This window comes from Panthera pardus, unplaced genomic scaffold (assembly GCF_024362965.1).
Source record: "Panthera pardus isolate Hobbes unplaced genomic scaffold, ASM2436296v1 HiC_scaffold_17, whole genome shotgun sequence".
Taxonomy (NCBI): Eukaryota; Metazoa; Chordata; class Mammalia; order Carnivora; family Felidae; genus Panthera; species Panthera pardus.
This window is the reverse complement of record NW_026526732.1, coordinates 102,841,443-102,860,821: the sequence shown is the minus strand read 5'-3', so window position 1 is coordinate 102,860,821 and position 19,379 is coordinate 102,841,443. Positions and strand designations below refer to the sequence as shown.

Sequence of the window (19,379 nt, the reverse complement as noted above, 5' to 3'; positions counted from 1 at the left end):
AAAAAAATTGTAATGGACTGTCCTGTTAGGTAAGATATGTAATAAAGCAGAACTGTTACAAATTTCTGGACAATGTCCCTGAACATTCCAGGCAGCAGATAGTAGGAAACAAAGGAATAAGGTAAATATGGATGGACCAGGAGTTTCAAAACAAAACTATTCAAGGGTAAGTAAAAGACAGACGTGAGGTCTAAACAGCATGCACAGAGCGTGGAGATTCGGCAAGATTACATAATGAAGTCAAGAAAGTGTAAAGGCAAACACTAGCACAGCCAAGTTGAAGAATAAAGGGCGATTGCACCAGAGATTAAGATAAATAAAATAATAAGGCATTGTTCCAGTACATAAGGAAGAAAAGGTCAATGGAAAAATAAACGGGACCTCTGAGAGGCTTGCTGGGGTAATTGACAGAAGAGGAAGACAAAGCTCTTTTAGTAAAAAAAAAAAAAAAAAAAAAAAAAAAGGAACAGGAGGCCTTGATTGCCTCAAAGCTCCTCAAGGCTACTAACAGGGAGAAGAGGCAGGGGCTTAGGGTCAGCAACCAGACACATCAACAGGGGTCAGTTAGAAGGTAGGTGATGAGATATGCACTAGGGTGACAAGAACTTGAAGTATTAAAATGGAGAAGCACACACTCTCACAGCCCCCATGTCACTGAGAAGATGCCCAAGATATGGAAGCAAAAGAGAGACAGAAACCTGTGGACATTGGAAGGAAGCGAGCTAGACCAGAGCACAATCCCATGAGGGAGTGGAAGGCCAGGAGAACAAGAAGGATGAGGAGAGAAAGAGAAGGGGAAGGGTATGGAGAGGGAGAAGGAAGGAGGGAGGGAAGGGAAGAAAGGGAGAGAAGAAGAAAAAATGAAACTCTAAAATTTAAAAGACCACAATGTTAATTAAGCCAGGAGCAAATACTGGAAGTAATTAGCCATAAAGGGAAAGGAATTGAGGTGTGGGGGAGGAGGACTGAGCTGTCCCTTCCCTGGATCCTGAGTGAGAGGCTTTGGACTGAGTGGATGCAACTTTCAGAGTTCCAGCTCCAGCCCTGGCCTTGTCACTTGCTTAGCTGTCTGGTTCAGCAAAGGATAGGACCTAATGACCTCCTACAGCTCCCCCCAGCTGGATTTTCTTTGGTGCCATCTGTCCAGGGCTACAAAAACCAACTCTAGGGAAGCAAGCGTGCCCTGCTAATAATGTCTTTCTTCACTTAACCTCCTTAGCAACCCCCATCCTTTCAAATAATAATACCCAACATTTCTTAAGAACTTCCCTGCAGCCAAGGAATATATATACTCCCTTGAGCCTCACAACATCCTGATAAGCTAAGAGTTCATAGTCTTTTTTCCCGTTTTACAGGTCAAAAATGAAATAACTGGCTACGGTAGAATAGGGATTGAAGCCCAGACCCTGTGATTGCAGAGGTTACAAGGGGGTCCTGGAATCTAGGGCTGGATCCACAGACAGGTGGACGCCACCGGACCCACTGGGAGCAGGTGCTGCAGTAGACTGGTGGAAACCTCCGGTCGCCTGTGGCCTGGCTCTGGCCGCGTTCAGCAGTTTCACAGCAGGCTAGCCACCGACTCCCAGAGGTAGGGCCCGCGACAGACAGACCAGGGCAGGTAACAGGCTCTGGACGCCGGGCACACAGTCATCACCAGAGAAGAGAGGGATAGGCTCAGAGAGACTGGATTTGAGGCCTCCGGAGTCCGGAAGACTTCCACTGGAAGACGTCAAGATGGCATGTCTCTGAAAAAAAAAAAAAAAAAAAAACCTGGGCCGGGCCTCCAGGTGGGGGATTTCTGTCAGGCATCCAGAAAAGAATGGAGACAAGAGATACAAAGAAGGGAATTTAAAATGTGGAAAAGTTTCAGTACGAACAGCACAGGCCAGAAGATTTAGGGACCCCTTGGCCATTACTCCTACCTTTTCAAGCCTCACTTTGGAGGCTTGCCTACCTGCCGGAGGAAGAAGAGTCGGGCAGTTTCCCTCCTTGCACTTAGACCCCCATTACCTCAAAAGATTGTTAGTACAAGCTATACCTACCTCAGAAGGCTGTTTTCAGGATCAAAGGATACAGTGCTTGTAAGGAGCCTGACAATAGTAAGTGCTCAACAAATGCTAATCCTTGCTGTTATTTGTTGTTATTCTTTGCTCAGTAAAAACAAAGCCATAACTATACAAATCCTCCTTACTTGCGCTGTGGGGAGAGGAGTGTTCTCAGGACCAAATGAGTCAATCCTAGTGAAAGTGCTTAGTACAGGAGGGCTCCATACACGACCCTCAAGCCTCAGAAACCCCTTACGCCCTACAAGGTTTAACACTGAAGGAGGCGGGAGAGGACAGAGCGTGGCCCTTCCTTAGCTCACAGGTTTCTTTGCGGAAAGGAGCAAGTTTCCCCAGGGAGAGCGAAGCCTGAGCCGGCGAGCCAGTGAGCCAGTGAGCCGGCTCCCCGCCTCAAAGAGCGCAGCCAGCCAACCCCCACCCCCGCCCTCCCGAGAGCACCGCGCCCTCCCGGGCTCGCGCGGCTGCAGAGGGGTGAGCGCCCTCTGACTCCGCAGGGCTGGCGAGGCTGGTTCTATCGGTGCCCCGGGAGAGGGTGGGCGAGCCCGTGCCATGCCTGGGTGCAACTCGGCAGCTGCTACACACGGGCGAGGGGTCTGCCCTCGCAGATGAGGGCCTCAGCTCCAAGTTTCACTGTTATCAAAGACAAGACTTCAGACGAGAGTTCCTCTATTTAATTTTCGACTAATACATTCGCAAGGCTTTTTAATTGCTTGCAAATGCATCTTCTCTGTACGATTATGGAATCCGTGTTGCCTGTCGGCTGCAAGGCTAAAGCGGAATACAGATCCGCGTTAGGCTTTTGACAAACAGCGCGGAGGGCGGGGTAGGGTCGTGATGGAGGAGGTTCAAAAAAAAAAAAAAGGAAAGGAAGAAAAAGGAATTAAAAAAAAAAATCAATGACAACCCTTAAACTGAAATGACTGGAGAGTCTGTCAGAAATGTTAATTTCCCCTAAATATCCCAAAAGCTCTTTTATAAACTGGCCTGCTTTTTCTCGTTTGGAATTAGGTAACGTTTTACGCAAAGTGGCCCTTCTGTTGTTGAAAGTGGAATTGGGGTAGGGGGAGAGACTACCAAGAGAAAGTAGAAATGTTATCACATAATCACTGGAAAAAGGATGGAGAAACCTTTCCAAAAACATTCAGGGTCAGCGTCAGGCTAATAGAAATAGGAAAGACAAGCAATTCGTTCTTGGCTGGGAGCGGGTGTCTGACCTCGAGTCCCTCCCCATAAAGGTCCATGCTGTCCAAACCTTTCCTCTTGAACTATCCTGGCCCTTGTAACTAGGCCAAGTTTTAGTTTCCTGGCTCCTGACTAGAATTTTCCTGGTATTTGGAACACTCTTCTCTCTCCATCTTACATCACTAATGAGGAAAAATGAATGAACCAGGGATTAGGATACTGTGTGGTCGACATTTGCCTTTTAGCTCCCTGAAGGATTGTCCCCACCCGCCTACCTGCCGGTAGGAGCAGTAAGTGGGAGAGATTAGAGGATTCACACCGAAAGTGGTCCTTGGATAAGACCTTTCCATTGTCATTAAAATCTTGAGAGATTGTGAAACTTGAACCTTTTCCTCTCCCCCTGATCGCCCCCCCACCTGCCCCCGTAGGGTCCTGAGAGCTTCCTCTGTTGTTGGCTCTTAGAGTCCCCAGGCTGAGCTTAGAAGCTTATCCACCCAGGGAGGAGGCATTCAGAGGGCAAGGGACGCAAGAAGAGGTGGAAGGTGCTTGAGCGAGGATAGAACCAGATACTGCTAGGATAGGACTCAGCAGGGGCCCCTGGCTGGCTCAGTTGGTAGACTATGTGACTCTTGGTCCTGAGTTCCCTGAGTTCAACCCCACATTGGGTGTAGAGCTCACTTAAGAAGGAAGTAAGGATGCTGCAGTCCTTGGCTGTCTTTGGGCTCTCTAAAGGCTCCTCTGCTCTTTATGTGCATCCAAAATAAAGAGTGGAAGGAAAGAGGATTGGAAGGGTTAAGAGAGGTACTGATATTCAGATCATACCTCTGGTTTTGCTTTGTGGAAAAAACATCTGCCTACTATATTGCATCTTCAGTGCTCCACTGTTTCCCCGTACAATTACCCTTCCAAAGCCAGGGTCTTTGTAATCATGAAAATGATCTCCTATTATGCAAACTCATGTCTGGGTTATGGAACTTCATGCTCCACTGTGGCAGAACATACTAAATTTCATTATTAGATAATGTACACACTTACTCTGTTAAAGCATAAGTTTAATAGATTTGATCTCATCTCTACCTTCTAAAGAGAAGGAGGGAAAGAAGGAAGGAAGGGAGGAAGAGAGAAAAAGAGAGAGGAAGGAAGATACTCTGGTTGGTTTGAATATATCCAAGAAAATAATTTTGGTTAAAAATATCCAAATAATTAGTCTACTCCATTTCACTTAGCATTATGTAGGCAATTTTGTGGGGGACATCTATTTAGGTAACAGGAAAACACACAAAATCCATTTGGAGGAGCAAAGGAAATCCCAAGTAGGAAAAAGAAGGAAGAGGAGGAGGGGGAAGGGAAAGGAGAAACCCTTGTTTAATAAAGTTAGGGTAGACACTTGTTTGCTAGTAATTGTCCACCAACTTCAAACACACAGTGGGTGGCACATCCTTTCAGTAGAGTTGTTTGGGATTGGATGAAAACTGGGGTGACTTGTATGGTACCAGCCTAGAAGCTCAGGGAGGGACCTAAGTTTCCCATGCCAGCATCTGAATTGTAGGAAACAGTTAATAAACTCTCTTTTCTAGCCCAGGATCCTAACCAAAACAGTAATGATAGATATAAAGATTGCGGATTCCTAAAGCGACTGCGGTAGAACAATCCCTCCTGGAGTGTGGAGCATGGAATCAGAAGGCAGAACAGAAGTGCTGGGTGCTAAGGGAGAGTCTTCAGCTTCTAGGGTGCGGGGCTGGCGGGGTTTCTCCAAGGCTTTTAAGAGCTAGCTCAAGTGGGCGGAAGCCGGCGGGGCCTTGGGCTCAGGCTGGGATGCTCACTACAGGTTTCTCGAGGGAGGGAGCCCCAGGCGATTGTCACCATGTCTCCAACTCGCCGTGGCCAGTTAATTCAATTACGCGCCCGCTGGAGAATGTGTGGCCAATCGCTCTCCCTGAAAGGGGCAAAGCAGAGAAAGAGGAATTAGCTTTGCTGAAAAGCCCAGCCTTTGGGTCAAGCAAGATGGCACTTATTAATTGCTCAAGACTATTAATTGGATGGGAAGGGAAGATGGTGGGGGGGGCGGGGGGACTGTCTGACAGAAACAAATCCTGCGCGCGCGCGCCCACCGCGCGCGCGCGCGCACACACACACACACACACACACCAAGCACAGCCACACACCTGCCTCGATGAGTTTCTTTAGAAAAGGGGCGCGCCGAGCAACCCCAGAGCAGATGGAAGGGAGCGCTGACCAGTATGTGCATATGGTGCGGATGATTTCCCCAACTTTTCTTTCAGGGACAGACAGCTTTTTTTGTTGTTGTTGTTGGGATGAGGCGAGAGGGAGCAGTTGGCCAAATGGAGTTTCCCTACAGTTCAGACGCTGGTGTGGGAAGCTGGGACATTGGGTGGAAGGAGAGATTTCAAAGGCAGATGTGGGCCCTGGCAAAGTCGACCCTTTAAAGCTAAGAGACGTACTTTACCCTCCCGGCTTAATTTCCTTTAAATACAAATACAAGTGGTTTTTTTTTTTTTTTCCTCATTCTGCGTGATCTTTAGTATCCTCTAATTCCACAGGGGTTCAAGAAACACTAAATGAACCCTGGATGCCTTTTGTCTTAGTATCAGGAAGTCACTCGGGAAAACAGAATGAGATAGGGAGTGGAATGGAGAGTTAAGATTGCCAGCGCTTCCGTGATGTCTTGAAGTATCTAGAGGGACGAGACAACTAGAGGTCATTCTGTGGATGTACTCAGCTCGAGGCCAGCTCATTACCAAAAGTAGCAGAGATGCGGGGGCTGCGTGTGGATCTTCTCCCCGACGGAGACAAACACATGGGCCAAACGCGCTGGCACCAGCAGGGCCGAGCAGGCGGTCACCAGTCCCGAGCCTTCTCGTTGTTCCCAGGGGAGAAGGTTTTACGTCTGCTGCCTGGACCTAAGCCGGGGAAAGAAGGTCCCTTCGCCTAGAATGAAGACGTATCTGACAGTAGGGGAGTTGGAGGAGGGGTTTGCGGCTCTTCTGAAAAGGGGCCATCCTTTTCCACTTCAGTTAGGACCCACAGGGAAACCAACATCATCCAACAAGAAAAGCGAGTCTGGCAATTCCCAAGATAACCTTCGGGCTCTACACGTTGGGGCGGGGGCGGATGTTGTGCCTTCTCAGAGGTGGGGGTGCCTGGGATTAGGTCGTGGGGGCAGGCCCTAACTCCCACAGACTGTTATTTATGTCGTCTGTGGGTGGAATATAGAGGCCTCACTCAGTCCTGGCAAACAAAAGATTCCGCTGCAAGCATTTTGGGATTCAGCCCCTCAGTGCCAAGGGCACTCATCTTACACGCTCCTACTTAAAGATCAAGTTGACCATTCTTTCTTTTCATCTTCATTGGGCTCTCATTCTCCTGACTTCATTAGACCAAAATATAGAATTTCAAGAAGTTGGGGGTGGGGGAGGGGATGCTTGCACACCTTGAAAAAGGGAGCAAGTGTTGGCTGCTGACCCTTGTGCAGGGCTGAAGCATCACGGATCTCCATTTCAGACAGTGCATTTCAATTCTTGTCATGTGCCTTTGTCCATTTATATAAAGCAAAGAGCGCTGAGTGACAGCCCCAGTTAGCCTGCATGAGCAGATCCTAATAAACCCTCCCAAACCCCGACCTAAAAAAAAAAAAAAAAAAAAAAGAAGCCACATGCCTGTTTGCCTGCGGCTTATTATTAAGACACCTTCTCAGCTTAAACACATAAAAGCTAACCAAATGAAATGGCAATTAAGACTAAATTACCCCTTCTATCTCTGAGATGAGTCTATGGGGCCAGCCAGTTCTTATGAGATAGACAGGGTTGGAGAGGGGACCTTGCAAAGCCTCAGTATTGCGGGCATGTGGCCACCACGAGCCCCTCCAAGTGCTAGAACACCTGGTGGAGGAAACTGAATTTTGAACGAAGTAAAGCTCAAATACTGTTTGAAAGTCAAGAAATCCACCAGAGAGACAGAGATAGGTGTGCACTGCCTCCTGTCCTCTCTGTAAAATATAACTTCGAAACATTTGAGGGTTATTTTGGGGTAATAGTGTTCAAATACCTGGTGTCACTGCTAAATGGTCTGCTACCCTCAACCCCCAACCAGCCCTGTTTCTGAAAGGGAAGAAGGAAAACACAAAAGAGGGGGGAAATGGGTTGGGTTGGGGAGTGAAAGACAACGTTTTACCTAAATGTAGAATCTTGTCACACGTCTTTATTCTCTCTTATTTTTCTTAAATATATTGCCAGTTACACCATTTCTTTATGATGAAAACTTGGGGCTGTCCACCGTGCCTATTTATTTTAAAAGCTGCTGAAAGTGTAAGCTACCGCAGGGTGTTGCCTTTCAAAAAAGGAAAAAGAACCCAAATTCGATGTAAATATGGAAAGAGCAGTATTGTTTCCACTTGGGCAAAGGCAGTCACCCCAATCTGGGTGAAATTGATTTGGGTGCTTGTTGGAAAAAGCAGCTTTCAGCATCTAGAAAGTGGAACCAATAGGAATGAACACTTACTCATGTAAAAGGAAGCTTTAATTAATATATATTTCTATCCCTAATATACACATATCGAGGCTAGATCTTTATCTTCCCAATAAAATGTGTGCAAATGCTCTCTGTAGAGATGAGTCCCCACCTCGGTCGGTATAGAAAAGCATGATAAAGGTTGGAAAAAATGGATAAAAATGTTGAAAGAACCTCCAGTTCCTTATTAGGCGAAGATACAATATTTATTCCTTGTCTCCTGGGATAAATCTCTTCTGCCTATTGTCCTCCCAGTTCTCAGTGCTGATGCTTAATTTTCAAAACTTCTATATTACCAAGGGACCTACGACATCAGCCAAAGAAATACTCAGCAAGTACAAAATCTGTTCCAGGGAGCTGCTTTTGTGCAGAGGGAAAATTTTGTTCCTACAGGTTTTTAAGTTGGTACCAGGCAAGGAGCTATCTGATCCGGGCAAAGCCATTACAATTTAGATCTCTATCTATAGAACATTTTTTTTCCTTAAAAAAAAATTGGAAAATACAAGAAGTTTGGATTTTTTTCCCGATTCTTTTTTTGGAGGGGGAAATTGCATCGTAAGCTTTCGGAGAAACCCAACATGTCAACTACCTTTCCGGGACTAGTCCACGATGCCGAGGTATTATTACTTTTTTTTTTTTTTTTTTTTTTTGAGCGCGCGTGTGTGTGGCAGCGGCTGCGGCGGTGGCGGCGGCGGTGGCAGCTTTCCCTGTCTCTAATCTATATTGGACCGTTACATTTAATTATAATCTGGCTTTCGGGGGAAGTTAAGGAAGGAAAGGGGAGAAAGTTCGTTATGACATCTGTCGCCAGGAAGGGCAACTCTCTGCCACGTTAAGAAACATTTGCCATAATGAGGGGGGAAACATAATCCTAATAATAAAGAAGGGGGGTGAGGAGAAACAGATAGAGATGGAAAAAGGATAGTCAGAAAGGCAAAGTAAAGAGACTGATGGTGGGGGGGGGGCGGTAGGTGGACAAGGGGGGTGGGGAACAACGCACCCCTTTTGGAATGGGCTTATTCTAGGAAAGTGTAGCAGAAAGAGGGGGGTCGGATTCCTTGCCCCAAATGGTTAAGGAAATGAGCAAGTTGAACGATTTGCACAGACTGGATTTTGTAAATATATGGATAATGATTTTGAGCAGCTCTGGCGGAACATCGCAGCATGGACAGCCGCGGAATGTCGGTGTTGGGATCTGGCTGCGGCGGCCAGGCGCCGGCCCGCGCTCTGTGCGTGTGGACTCCGGTTCTGCTCCCCGTGGCCCCGGAGTCAGTCGCAAACCTGGCTCCCGACGCCCAGCTCCCTGTGCAAGTTAGGCAGGGGCTCTGTGTGTGTGCGCGCGCGTGTGTGTGTGTGTGTGTGTGTGTGCGTGTGTGTGTGGTGTCACCCGCACCTATATAGGGTGGGGGATTTTTTTCCGCCCTCTCGACTGTGAGGACGAGGCCGCCCACCCCCAGTTCGCCTGCTCGCAAAGGCTCTTTGGCAAAGGCGCTGAGCCGGGGTTGCGGCTCGGCCCCAGCCCTGCGTGCTCGCTCTCCTTGGAGAGCCAGAGAAAGCTCCTGGCTCCGGGAGAGCGGCGCCTCGGTTGCAAAATGACAAACCTCAAGTTTTTCTGCTCTCCCTTTTCCCCCTCTTCCTTCCAGATACGTCACGACGGATCAAACAGCTACCGTTTGATGCAGCTTGGCTGTCTGGAGTCCGTAGCCAATTCCACTGTCGCCTATTCCTCCTCCTCTCCTTTAACTTACTCCACCACCGGCACAGAGTTTGCGTCCCCCTACTTCTCCACTAACCACCAGTATACCCCGCTCCACCACCAGTCCTTCCATTACGAATTTCAGCACAGCCACCCGGCCGTCACCCCCGACGCCTACTCTCTGAACTCGCTCCACCACTCTCAACAGTACTACCAGCAGATCCACCACGGGGAGCCCACCGACTTTATTAACCTGCACAATGCGCGGGCGCTCAAGTCGTCCTGCCTGGACGAGCAGAGGCGGGAGCTGGGCTGCCTCGATGCCTACCGCCGCCACGACCTGTCCCTCATGAGCCATGGCTCTCAGTATGGAATGCATCCAGATCAAAGACTCCTGCCAGGGCCCAGCCTGGGGCTGGCCGCCGCGGGAGCAGACGACTTGCAGGTAAATAAGCATGCAGCGAATTTGTCTGCGCCCTCCCCTCCTCGCCCTCCCCCTCCCGCTCCGTTAAAGCTCTGACTGTAAGCTGTCTCGCCTCGCCCGGCCTCTCCTCGCCTCTCCTCTCCTCTCCTCTCCTCTCCTCTCCTCTCCTCTCCTCTCCTCTCCTCTCCTCTCTCCTCTCCTCTCCTCTCCTTTTTCTGTCACTCCGTCTCTCTCTCTCTCTGACACACACACACACACACACACACACACACACACCACTTATGGAAAGTTATCAAAACAATTAGAGGAGGCGTGTGCCATTCTGTCACTCTCATTGGATCAAGGCATTTCACCTGGACGCCCGGGAGTCTGGCTAGCTGCGGGCCCCCACTTTCGGTCGGTCTGCACTGAAGTCGGTTGTGAATCCTCATTTCTGTCCCTGAGGGGATGGGATGGAGGAGATCGCGGTGGCTGGTTGAGCCATCAGGACTCAGATAAGACCCGATAAGTTGATGACCAATCGCACCCTCAGTCTCTGCGCTTTGCTGGGTCTACCCGCGTGTGCCAGGTGTTTATCCCAGACTGAGCTTATGGGGAACTTATTAAGAATTGGGGAACTGGTTTGTTCTGGCGACTTTGTTGAGCTCTAGCAAAAGTTTCCCCGAATATACTAGATTGCTGTGGAAAGTAAAGAATCGCAAATGCAACTCTCAAAATTTTACCCCAAGGAAAAAAATGTGCACAACGCCGTTTACGAGGTTGTGGACTTGAGCCTAATTCTCTCTAAGGAGCCCTCCCCCCACCCCCAACCACCACCCAGTTGGGTAATTCACAAACTTTATTTTTCTCACCAGGTTATTAACTTTTACATAAGATGCAACTCCTTAAAAAGAAGGAAATGAAGAAATAAAGGAAAAGAGAGAAGGGAAAAGGGGGGGGGGGAGGAAAGGAGAAACAGGAGGGAAGAGAGAAAGAGGAAAAAAGAGAGAGGAAAGAAGGACCGAAGGGAGGAAGAGAGGGAGGGAGGGAGGGAGAAATACAGATACTGTGGAGGCCATCAATCAGATGTATCTGTCTCCTACTTTCTTCCTCAATGTATTTTTGCACATTCTTTGCCAACAATAGAATTTATAATTTTGCAAACATATGCCCCCAGCCATATTTCAAGCAAATGAACCCACAAATATCTAAAAAAGAACTTAGAAGACATGAATTTGTAGCTTCTTTTGGCTGAAAGAGGAGCCGTAGATGAGTCCCTACTTTTTCAGTCCGCACAAAGGGGGCCAGCTTCTCCACAGCCTCCACAACGAAAGGGAAGATACGGGAAGAGCACAAGTTGGAGACGTAAGAGATCCCTTGTTGCGCACAGAAAATCTTTTCCCTTCATTTACCTCCGACAAAGGGATTATTTTGAAATTAAAGTGAAAGCCCTTACTGTCCCAACAAAGAACCATAGGTGCAAGATCGGCACACAAGAAAAGAGATTTGGCTCCATAAACCTTGACTTTCTCCACTTATATACACAAAATAATTTTATACACTCAGAACATTTTTACATTTTTCACAAGGATCCCCTTATGTCTCGAGGGGAAAAAAATCTGCCATTCAATGCTTAGCTCAACTAAAACCTATTTACTCCTTTTAATAGCCGCGTCTGCTGCTGATTTTTTTGTATCTGTACAAATTTTTTTTCTGTGCTAGGCACAAAGCCGGGCATTTTTCAAAAGAGGGGATTAGAACATTTGCAAGCACCAGACAAAGAGCGAATCCCGTGCAAAAGAACACCGTAGTTTATCCAATTTTCGACTTAGTGCCATTCAACTGGTCATTTATGCAATGTCATCCGACCAAACAACATGTTTTACTTATGAGGGGGAAAAGTTTGTTAAGTGTAGAGACCAAGATTCGTTTCTTCTAAGGAAATAAACATCTTAACAGTGTGCCAGAGAATGGGAGAGAAAGCGGTTCACTCCCTTGGAGAGCTTCAAGGCCCTTTACCTTCTACATTTCAGATATTTCGAGACCTTTTTTTAATTCTATATTTTTTTTATATTCTTGGTTTCCTCTTTTCAGTTTATTGCTCATACTGAGGGATATACTCCAAGATACTAAAAGAATTTGAGGAGTATGATATATGACATATTTATGTATCTATGTCTATAGACACATCTATATATGCATATATCATTGTTATGTATGTAGATACATGCCATATATATATATATATATATATATATATATATATATGAAGCAAGTTGTAAATCTGGCAAGTTATTTTCTTCCACTCCTCCTGGACTTAGTTGGCAGAATGAAAAAGAAAGAGAAAAAAAGTAATAGCTACTTTTAAAAAGAGAAATAGGGAGGGGATGTGTGGGAGAAACCCGTCTCTCTCCTTTTATTTCTTCCTTTTTAAAACATTCATCAGCATATGCCTCATTTCAAATGCAACAAATGTAAATATACTTTTCCCTGCACAGAATTTTAAGTGAAAGTCCAATGGTTTGGAGGGCGGTCTAAGTCTGCCTAACAGATGCAAACAGTCTTGTGGCTTCAGTTCCATCTTTGAGTCCCCTAAAAAGATTTGCTATGGCCAACAAAGGAAACTGTCACACCTTTTCCCATCACTGCTTTAATTTATGCTCAGTCTCCAAGTTTTTTTTTTTCATATTGATTTGATAATCACTTTAAGGCAGAACATTTAAAATAAGAAAGAGCTCGTGAGTAGGTTGAAAAGGGGGGTCTTACAGGCCTGCCTCAATATGGTGAAAATGGGGAAGCGAAAGGGAGCCAGGGCTGTAAAGGTTGTTTTGTAAAGTGGGTTTTTATTATGCACCGACTCTCTCCGCATTTACTTAACTCTTCACGGGCTGTTGGGTAGGTTAACACCCTTCAAGGCCTCTTTCATGTCCAATACCTCGTTTGTTTGTAAAGGAAAATGAGCCTTTAACACATTTCAACTCAGGAGAAAAAAGACAGAGAGAGAAATTTTTTATTTTTCTTAATAAAAAATCAGCAAACCCTTTCCTTCTTCCCAGCTCAAATGATCCCTCAATCCATTAGGAGCCTGAAGACCTACAGTGAGTGAACCTGAAGGTGTTTCCTCTCTAAGGCATATTTTGGGTAGGATACTCCTACTCTGTGGTAAAGCAGAACCAACATCAGATATCTTGAAGCCTGCACTTGAAATGGCTCCTCTGAGCTCCCAAGAAACCCACAGTGCCAGACTTGACACTTTCAGTGTAATTTGCTCCATGCAGAAAGTGCCGTGGAAACTGTCTGTATATATGCTATGTGCCTTGATGGGGACTCAAAGGGCTTCTCATTCCCTTATGCCAAGATGAAAGGCACTCAGGTGCTTTGAAGTGCAATATTGTATGGTGCTGCAAAATGCATACCTTAAGATTTATACAACTTTTAGATTGTGGTTTTTCTGGCACTTTTTTCCCCCTTGAAATCACGTGTGCTGCCAAACTTGCTCCAGCTCAATGGTTGCTTTTAAATGTCTACTACAGGGTTATTGGGATATGGGGGTTCAAGGAATGGGGCAGATTGAAAGACTTAACTCATGTGTTCACACCTATTAGTATCTATTTGAGTGCTTTTATTTCTTTTTCTTTTATTAAGGGCTCCGTGGAAGCCCAATGTGGGCTTGTTCTCAATGGTCAAGGTGGAGTGATAAGAAGAGGTAAGTGACATGTTAAAATGAAACATTCTTCTCTCATCTGATACTTTGTTTTGAAGATCTGGTGGTGCTTGTAACCATCAGACACTTGTCTGATGATTAAGAAAACAATTACTCTTGGTCAATTACTTTTGTCCAACACAGGCATAGTCCCTTCCTCCATTGAGGCTTGGATCTAGCCTCTTCCCAAAAGACCTACAAAAGAAGAGATTTGCTGTTTCTCATGGAACAATGACAGAATCAAAGTTAGAAGGGGGAAAAAAGAAAAAAAGAAAAGAAAGGGAAAAAATCCTTGTCACACCTCCTTTCCCCATCACCACATCCTCAAGCAGAATTTCTGGTCTCTTTTAGCCCCAAATGTGCCAGCCACCGCCTGGGTGATTGAGGTGATGGTGTTAGCTTGAGGCTTTGAAGGATACTGTGAAAGGCTAGATTCGTTGAGGCTTCAGGGAAGGCTAATGAAACACCAATATTGTAGCTGCCCTTATTTTTCTAAGTGTCCAGAACATTTCTTTCTTTAAGGGAGGTGGGAGGAGGAGGTGGTGTTAACTGTACCGGATAAAGCTTTCTTGTTCCCATCTGTTGAGGAAAACATCTGAATCCAGAGTTACCCATGGAATCGGAAGGTGGGGGGGGGGGGGGGGAAGGCCAGAGTTGAGAGCTGTTGATTTTGGCTCAGACACTGAAGGGGGCTGCATCTCAGATGTTCCATTCTGACAAAAGGTTTTGAACTATGGCATTTTAAGGGCCTCAAGGCAGTGCAGATTTTGCTGGCCTCCCCACTTAACTGTACCCAGAGCCTCTGAAGCTCATTTTCCCAGCAAGCTGAGTAACCCGAGGAGCACACAAGGCAAGGGGACCAGCTGTTATCCCAACTTCATACGAATTAATAAGATGTGGCCTATTCACCAGGACTAATTCCAGCTCCAGGGTCACAGTTGTCTTTAGTAACTGAACTGCTAAAGACTGAGTCACTTCTGATGGCACCAAATAAATGTCCTTCAGTCCCTGTCCATCTCTTTCAAAGCTTGTTGAAAGATTCCAGTGCTTTTCCAAAGAAAGCAATGGATTCTTTCATGTTTAAACGGCAGGCTTTAGAACCCAATGTCCAATGTGAAATTCCATTTAAATTGAGGAAGAAAGAAAACAAAGATTGCTTTTTTTTTTTTTGGAACTTGACGATTGTCATAGTGGGTACTTGAAACTTCCATTAAATGCAAAATAGCCATTCAACTCTGTTGTTTCACCCCATAGAGGTTTTTCAAAAAATTACTAGTGTTGCTCGATGAGGAGTTCTTAAAATGAGCAATATTATGCTTACCAGCCAGGCTAATATTCAGCCATATTGAAGTGACATGAAATAGGCCCAGACTAGAAAAAATTGAAATAAAATACACATACTGTTGAAGGGAGGGATTAAAAATGCACGATGAAAGAGGAATCAGGTGAGGTGTGCTGATCTGGGTCTGTTGGGGCGGTCACACTAAAGGTGAGGCTGAACACTGAGGGCGCATGGAGACGTCGGTGGTGCTGAAGGACAGCGCCACTAATTAGCGCCCAGAGCCGGCTCCTCCCAGAGTCCGGCTGGCGCTACTGCGGTCGACGCGTTCAGTTCCGCACTTGTTCCAAGATCACCTTCTCAAATGCCTGGAAATTGCATCAGATCTTACAATAGCTGCCAGAGGGTGGGAATTATTTGAGATCGAGGGCGGGAGCTGGAAGGGAGGTGGCTGTGTAATTAGTTGAATTTTTGGAGAGAGATTTAAGGGACACCCCCGCAGCATGCCCCAAAGAAAGGTCAACGCTCTTGGGTAACTATAAAATGAGAACTGCGGTCCGGTCCTATTACAGGCACATAAATGGTCTTCCTTAGGTGATGTTTTATTGTTGTTGTAGAATTTGGTGTCACTCCGTATCACCTGAAAATCAGGTGGAGCCTGCTATTTTAAATCAAATATTGATCTTTTAGGAGAATAGCATGGCTCCAAAGAGGAAGGGGAGGTAACTTGGGGTTTCTGTCTGTATTGTGTGACTAAACCCTAGTCCTCCCTCCCTCAACCCCTGCGAAGGAATTCAGAATTTAGCTGCTGAGTTTATTCCATTTCCACATGTTTAAGAGAAAAGCCAGTTAAATTGTTTGAGCCCAGGAGACCAAGTGTGTGTCTGTGTGCGTGTGTTACTCTGAAACAATCAATGTTCATGACAATTTACAAATGGATAGCAAGGAAGTTTTGCCTAAAGGTTGTGTACATCGTGCTGGATCCCACACAGCCCTAAATCTCAGGACTCCCCATTTTTGAAGAAAAGTTAAGGAAGCCCCTTCTCTCTGTTGTCATGGTAGTGCATTGGATTCTTAACATAAACAACTCAAGTCACCTTTGTTCATCATAAATCAGGAGGACACTAAGTCAAGCACTCTGCCATATTCTGTAATGGTTTTGTTTAGATAGGAATGCCTGTTTCTCTTTTAATCCATACTTTCGAGGTGACTCTCCACAGGAAACATGATTTCTTGAAAAGCACAACTTTTTGCCATTTTTCCTCCCCTGCTAAGTTCTCTGATAAACTTACATTTCTGACAATTTCCAGAATTTACTGTGGGAGGAACAAAACAGATTTCATTTCCAAAGACTCCTAAGTGCTCTTCTAGAAGAAAGATCCCTAAGTGCCCCACATGAGTTCACCAGGGAGAGATTGTCCTGGTTTGCTGTGTGTGTGTGTGTGTGTGTGTGTGTGTGTGTGTGTGTGAGTGTGTGTGTGTGTGTGTGTGTGTGTGTGTGTGTGTTGGAGGACGGAAGAGCACTCAGTTCTTTAAATTTGGCCACTTCTATTAGCAAAGAACAAAATACCATTTCTCTGACTCACTTCAGTAAGTGGTAGTTACATTGTTTTTGCCTATAATGAAGGCCGGATAGCCAAAGAAAGCCCGGAAGAGGGGCACCAACGAGGTAATTACCACCTAGATAAAATATTTGCCACCGCCTCGGAGGTGCCGCTCCCGCACGCTCACTCTCGCTTAATGGTGTGCTCGATTTTGCCCGCAGCTCCGCTACTCCAACCATCAGAACCAATAATCTTTACTTTACCCTGTGCTTGAGTATCGATAGCTTCTCTCGCCTCCGGCTTGGGCTTTGATATGTTAATATTTCTGAGTAGCAAATTCTGCAGAGATCATATTAATGTTGTACGTACAGAGTGGGGCTTTGCCTTCGTTGAATATTCAGATACTGGGTTTCAAAAGGCATCTTGAAGAAATGAGGCTTCTATTTACAGGAGTCGTCTGTGTTTTTAATCATTAAAAAGAAAGGAAAGCCCACTCTTCTTTTCCCCAAGAATCTTCTGAGGCTCCCTCATGGCCCCCTCCCCTTTGTCAGGTGCTGGTCCCTTTCATTTCTTGCTCTGAGAATTTAATAGTAGGAGAACAATGTTGATGATGACGACGACTATGATGATGATGCTAATAATGAGTGGATCCAGATTGGAGTTGAGGGGTTAGGGGTTCAATTGGGTAGGGGGCTATGGCCTTGAGAAGAGGATGGAGGGGAGATGAGAAGACCCAGCTTTCCCATATTTGGGTGGAAAGTGACATTTTGGCCCTGGTCTTTTTTGAGAAATCAGGATGGCAAACTCAAAAAAAAAAAAAAAAAAAAAAGGAAGAAAGAAAAAAATGAAAAAAAGTGAAGAGGGGGAAGCGCCCTTGTTTCGCTTTGTGATCACTCTGCCTTGCAGCCCCAGGCTAATTTCAGACGCTTAAATACCGCCATAGCCTCTGGGCCACGCGGAGAGGGAGCGGACCAGGCCACGGGCAGGCAGGAGCGCTCTCTGGATTGCCCGTGGCTACACAAAATACAAACTACTTTGAATCAAAACATTTTTGGGGAATTAATATGATCTGAACTCTGCACGTTTTAAGAGAGCTGGAGTTTGTCAGATCGCTTAGAGGTGACTGGCACGCCAAGGAGGAGGCAGTTACGCTGTGGTACAAACATTGTCAGATCTGATTTAATTTTTTAAAAATGCTTCTGTGAAATGGAGTTTAGCATCAATCATCCAGCCTGCCAATAATGGGGTAGATGAACCTGCCTGCTGTCCCCTTCTACAGCCCCCTCGCCCCCCCACCACCTGGCTGCCTACAGTCTGCCTGGGCCAGGAGGATGAGCTGCTTCTGCTCCTTCAGTTTTGTGAGAGCCCTGAGCTTTGGAACTCGACTTTGGAAGAGCCAACGGCTCTTTCAGCAGCTCCCAGAACGCGTTAAGATTGGAGTGGGGTGGAAAGCCTTGCTTCTCTTTTGTCAGAACCCCCAGAATCTCTCTTTATGAGAATTGCCCAAACTCATCTCTATAGCTCATCCATTTTGAAAACAGAGCCAGAAACACACCTGGAGCCTTGCCTGCCTCTTTAGTCCCCAAATACAGACGCTGGAGAGTCGAAATCCAGTCTCCTTTATATGAAGTCTAAAACTCATATAGTAAAGGGTCTATAGGCATGGTTTCTTGGAAATCTTTTTTTGCTGGCAAGGGGAGATCTTTTTCCATAGCCTACTGTCTTCTCTCTAATTTCTTTATTGCTTTGAAAATCACCAAAAGCCAGAGCACTCCCTGCATTGGGAAATGGGGATTAATTCTCTCTCTCTCTCTCTCTTTCCGTCTCTCTCTCTCTCTCTCTCTCTCTCTCACACACACACACACACACACACACACAGCCACATTAAACCACTAGGTCTCCCCGCTCAGACATCCCTTTCTTTTGTTCTGCCTCGAATCTGCACGGGAAGAAGCGCTTTCAAACCTGGTAATCCATTTATACCTGCAAGGGTATATCCTTCCCTGAAATAGGGCAGTTAGCAGCTGATGCCTCATCTGAGGCCTATTTGATTGCAATTAAACCACTATCCCTTTGCCGTTTGATTACAATTAATATCTGCTGTGGGAGGAGAGGAGCGAGGAGGGTATTACACCAGGGATTTGGGATTGAGAAGGGCGAGGGGCTAGAGAGGAAGCAGCCGAGAATGATCCTACCCCACCCAGCTTCCACGCGCACCTCGCAGAAATGCACCCGCAGAACAAACAGGGACAGGAAACTCCTATAATCGCTTACACATTTTTAATGTGTCAGAAAAAACGAGCGATCACTGGAGATGAAGAAGGGGAGAAAAAAAATCCCTGCCGTTTGTATTTCTTTCATTTGAATTGTAAACATCTGTTTGGCTGTAAGGCGAACAGAACATTTATTTTGCTCTCAAGATTTGGTCTAATTATGTCAACACCGAAGCGGCAGGGAATGGGGCGGCGCTGCGGCTTTGGAGAGGCTGAGCGCAGGGGCCCCGCGCCCAGAAGCCAGCCAGGAAGTATTGATCGCACCTGGAGAGCGCACAGGGCCTCTAGCCATCAGCAGCTCTGTTCTTAGAGAGGAAGGCACCCAGAGGGGGCGCGTGGCTTAGAGGCAGCTTTGGGGGCTCCAGGAGAGCCACAGTTCCTTGGAGACTGCCGAGGCTGTTTCCTCTGCCCTAATTGCCTTGGATGAGAAGGGAAAAAGCGCATTCAGACCTCAGCCTTTCTCTCCCATAGCCCGGCAAAAGGTGGGTGGGGGTCTTGTGCTGCACAGGTAGCGCCCTGAGACGCGGTAGTTGCTCGACACAGTGGTGGAGTTGGGTGGGCTTTACTTAGGTTGTGGAGCACATGTGCATCCATTTCCTGTTGCACCTCCTGACGAGCTGGGGAAATAAGTTGAGCAGGCGTGAACATCCCCATTTTTCAGATGGACAGATCAAGGCCCAGAGTTGTTACTCATCTAAGGTTGCATGGG

The 19,379-nt window shown here is 46.4% G+C and overlaps 1 protein-coding gene across 2 annotated transcripts in view; it reads left to right on the top strand.

Moving 5' to 3' along the window:
- The first annotated feature begins 8,190 nt into the window (after positions 1 to 8,190).
- Positions 8,191 to 19,379, top strand: part of TFAP2D (transcription factor AP-2 delta) — a 58,618-nt gene continuing 47,429 nt past the window's right edge. Inside the window, exons 1-3 of one of the 2 annotated variants that reach the window (XM_019457386.2) lie at positions 8,191 to 8,389; positions 9,416 to 9,913; positions 13,517 to 13,577. In XM_019457386.2, the coding sequence (XP_019312931.1) occupies positions 8,351 to 8,389; positions 9,416 to 9,913; positions 13,517 to 13,577 (598 nt within the window). In that variant the 5' untranslated portion in view covers positions 8,191 to 8,350. Of the gene's footprint in view, positions 8,390 to 9,219; positions 9,914 to 13,516; positions 13,578 to 19,379 lie in introns of those variants that run through there. The other variant, XM_053904807.1, reaches the window with a different exon arrangement.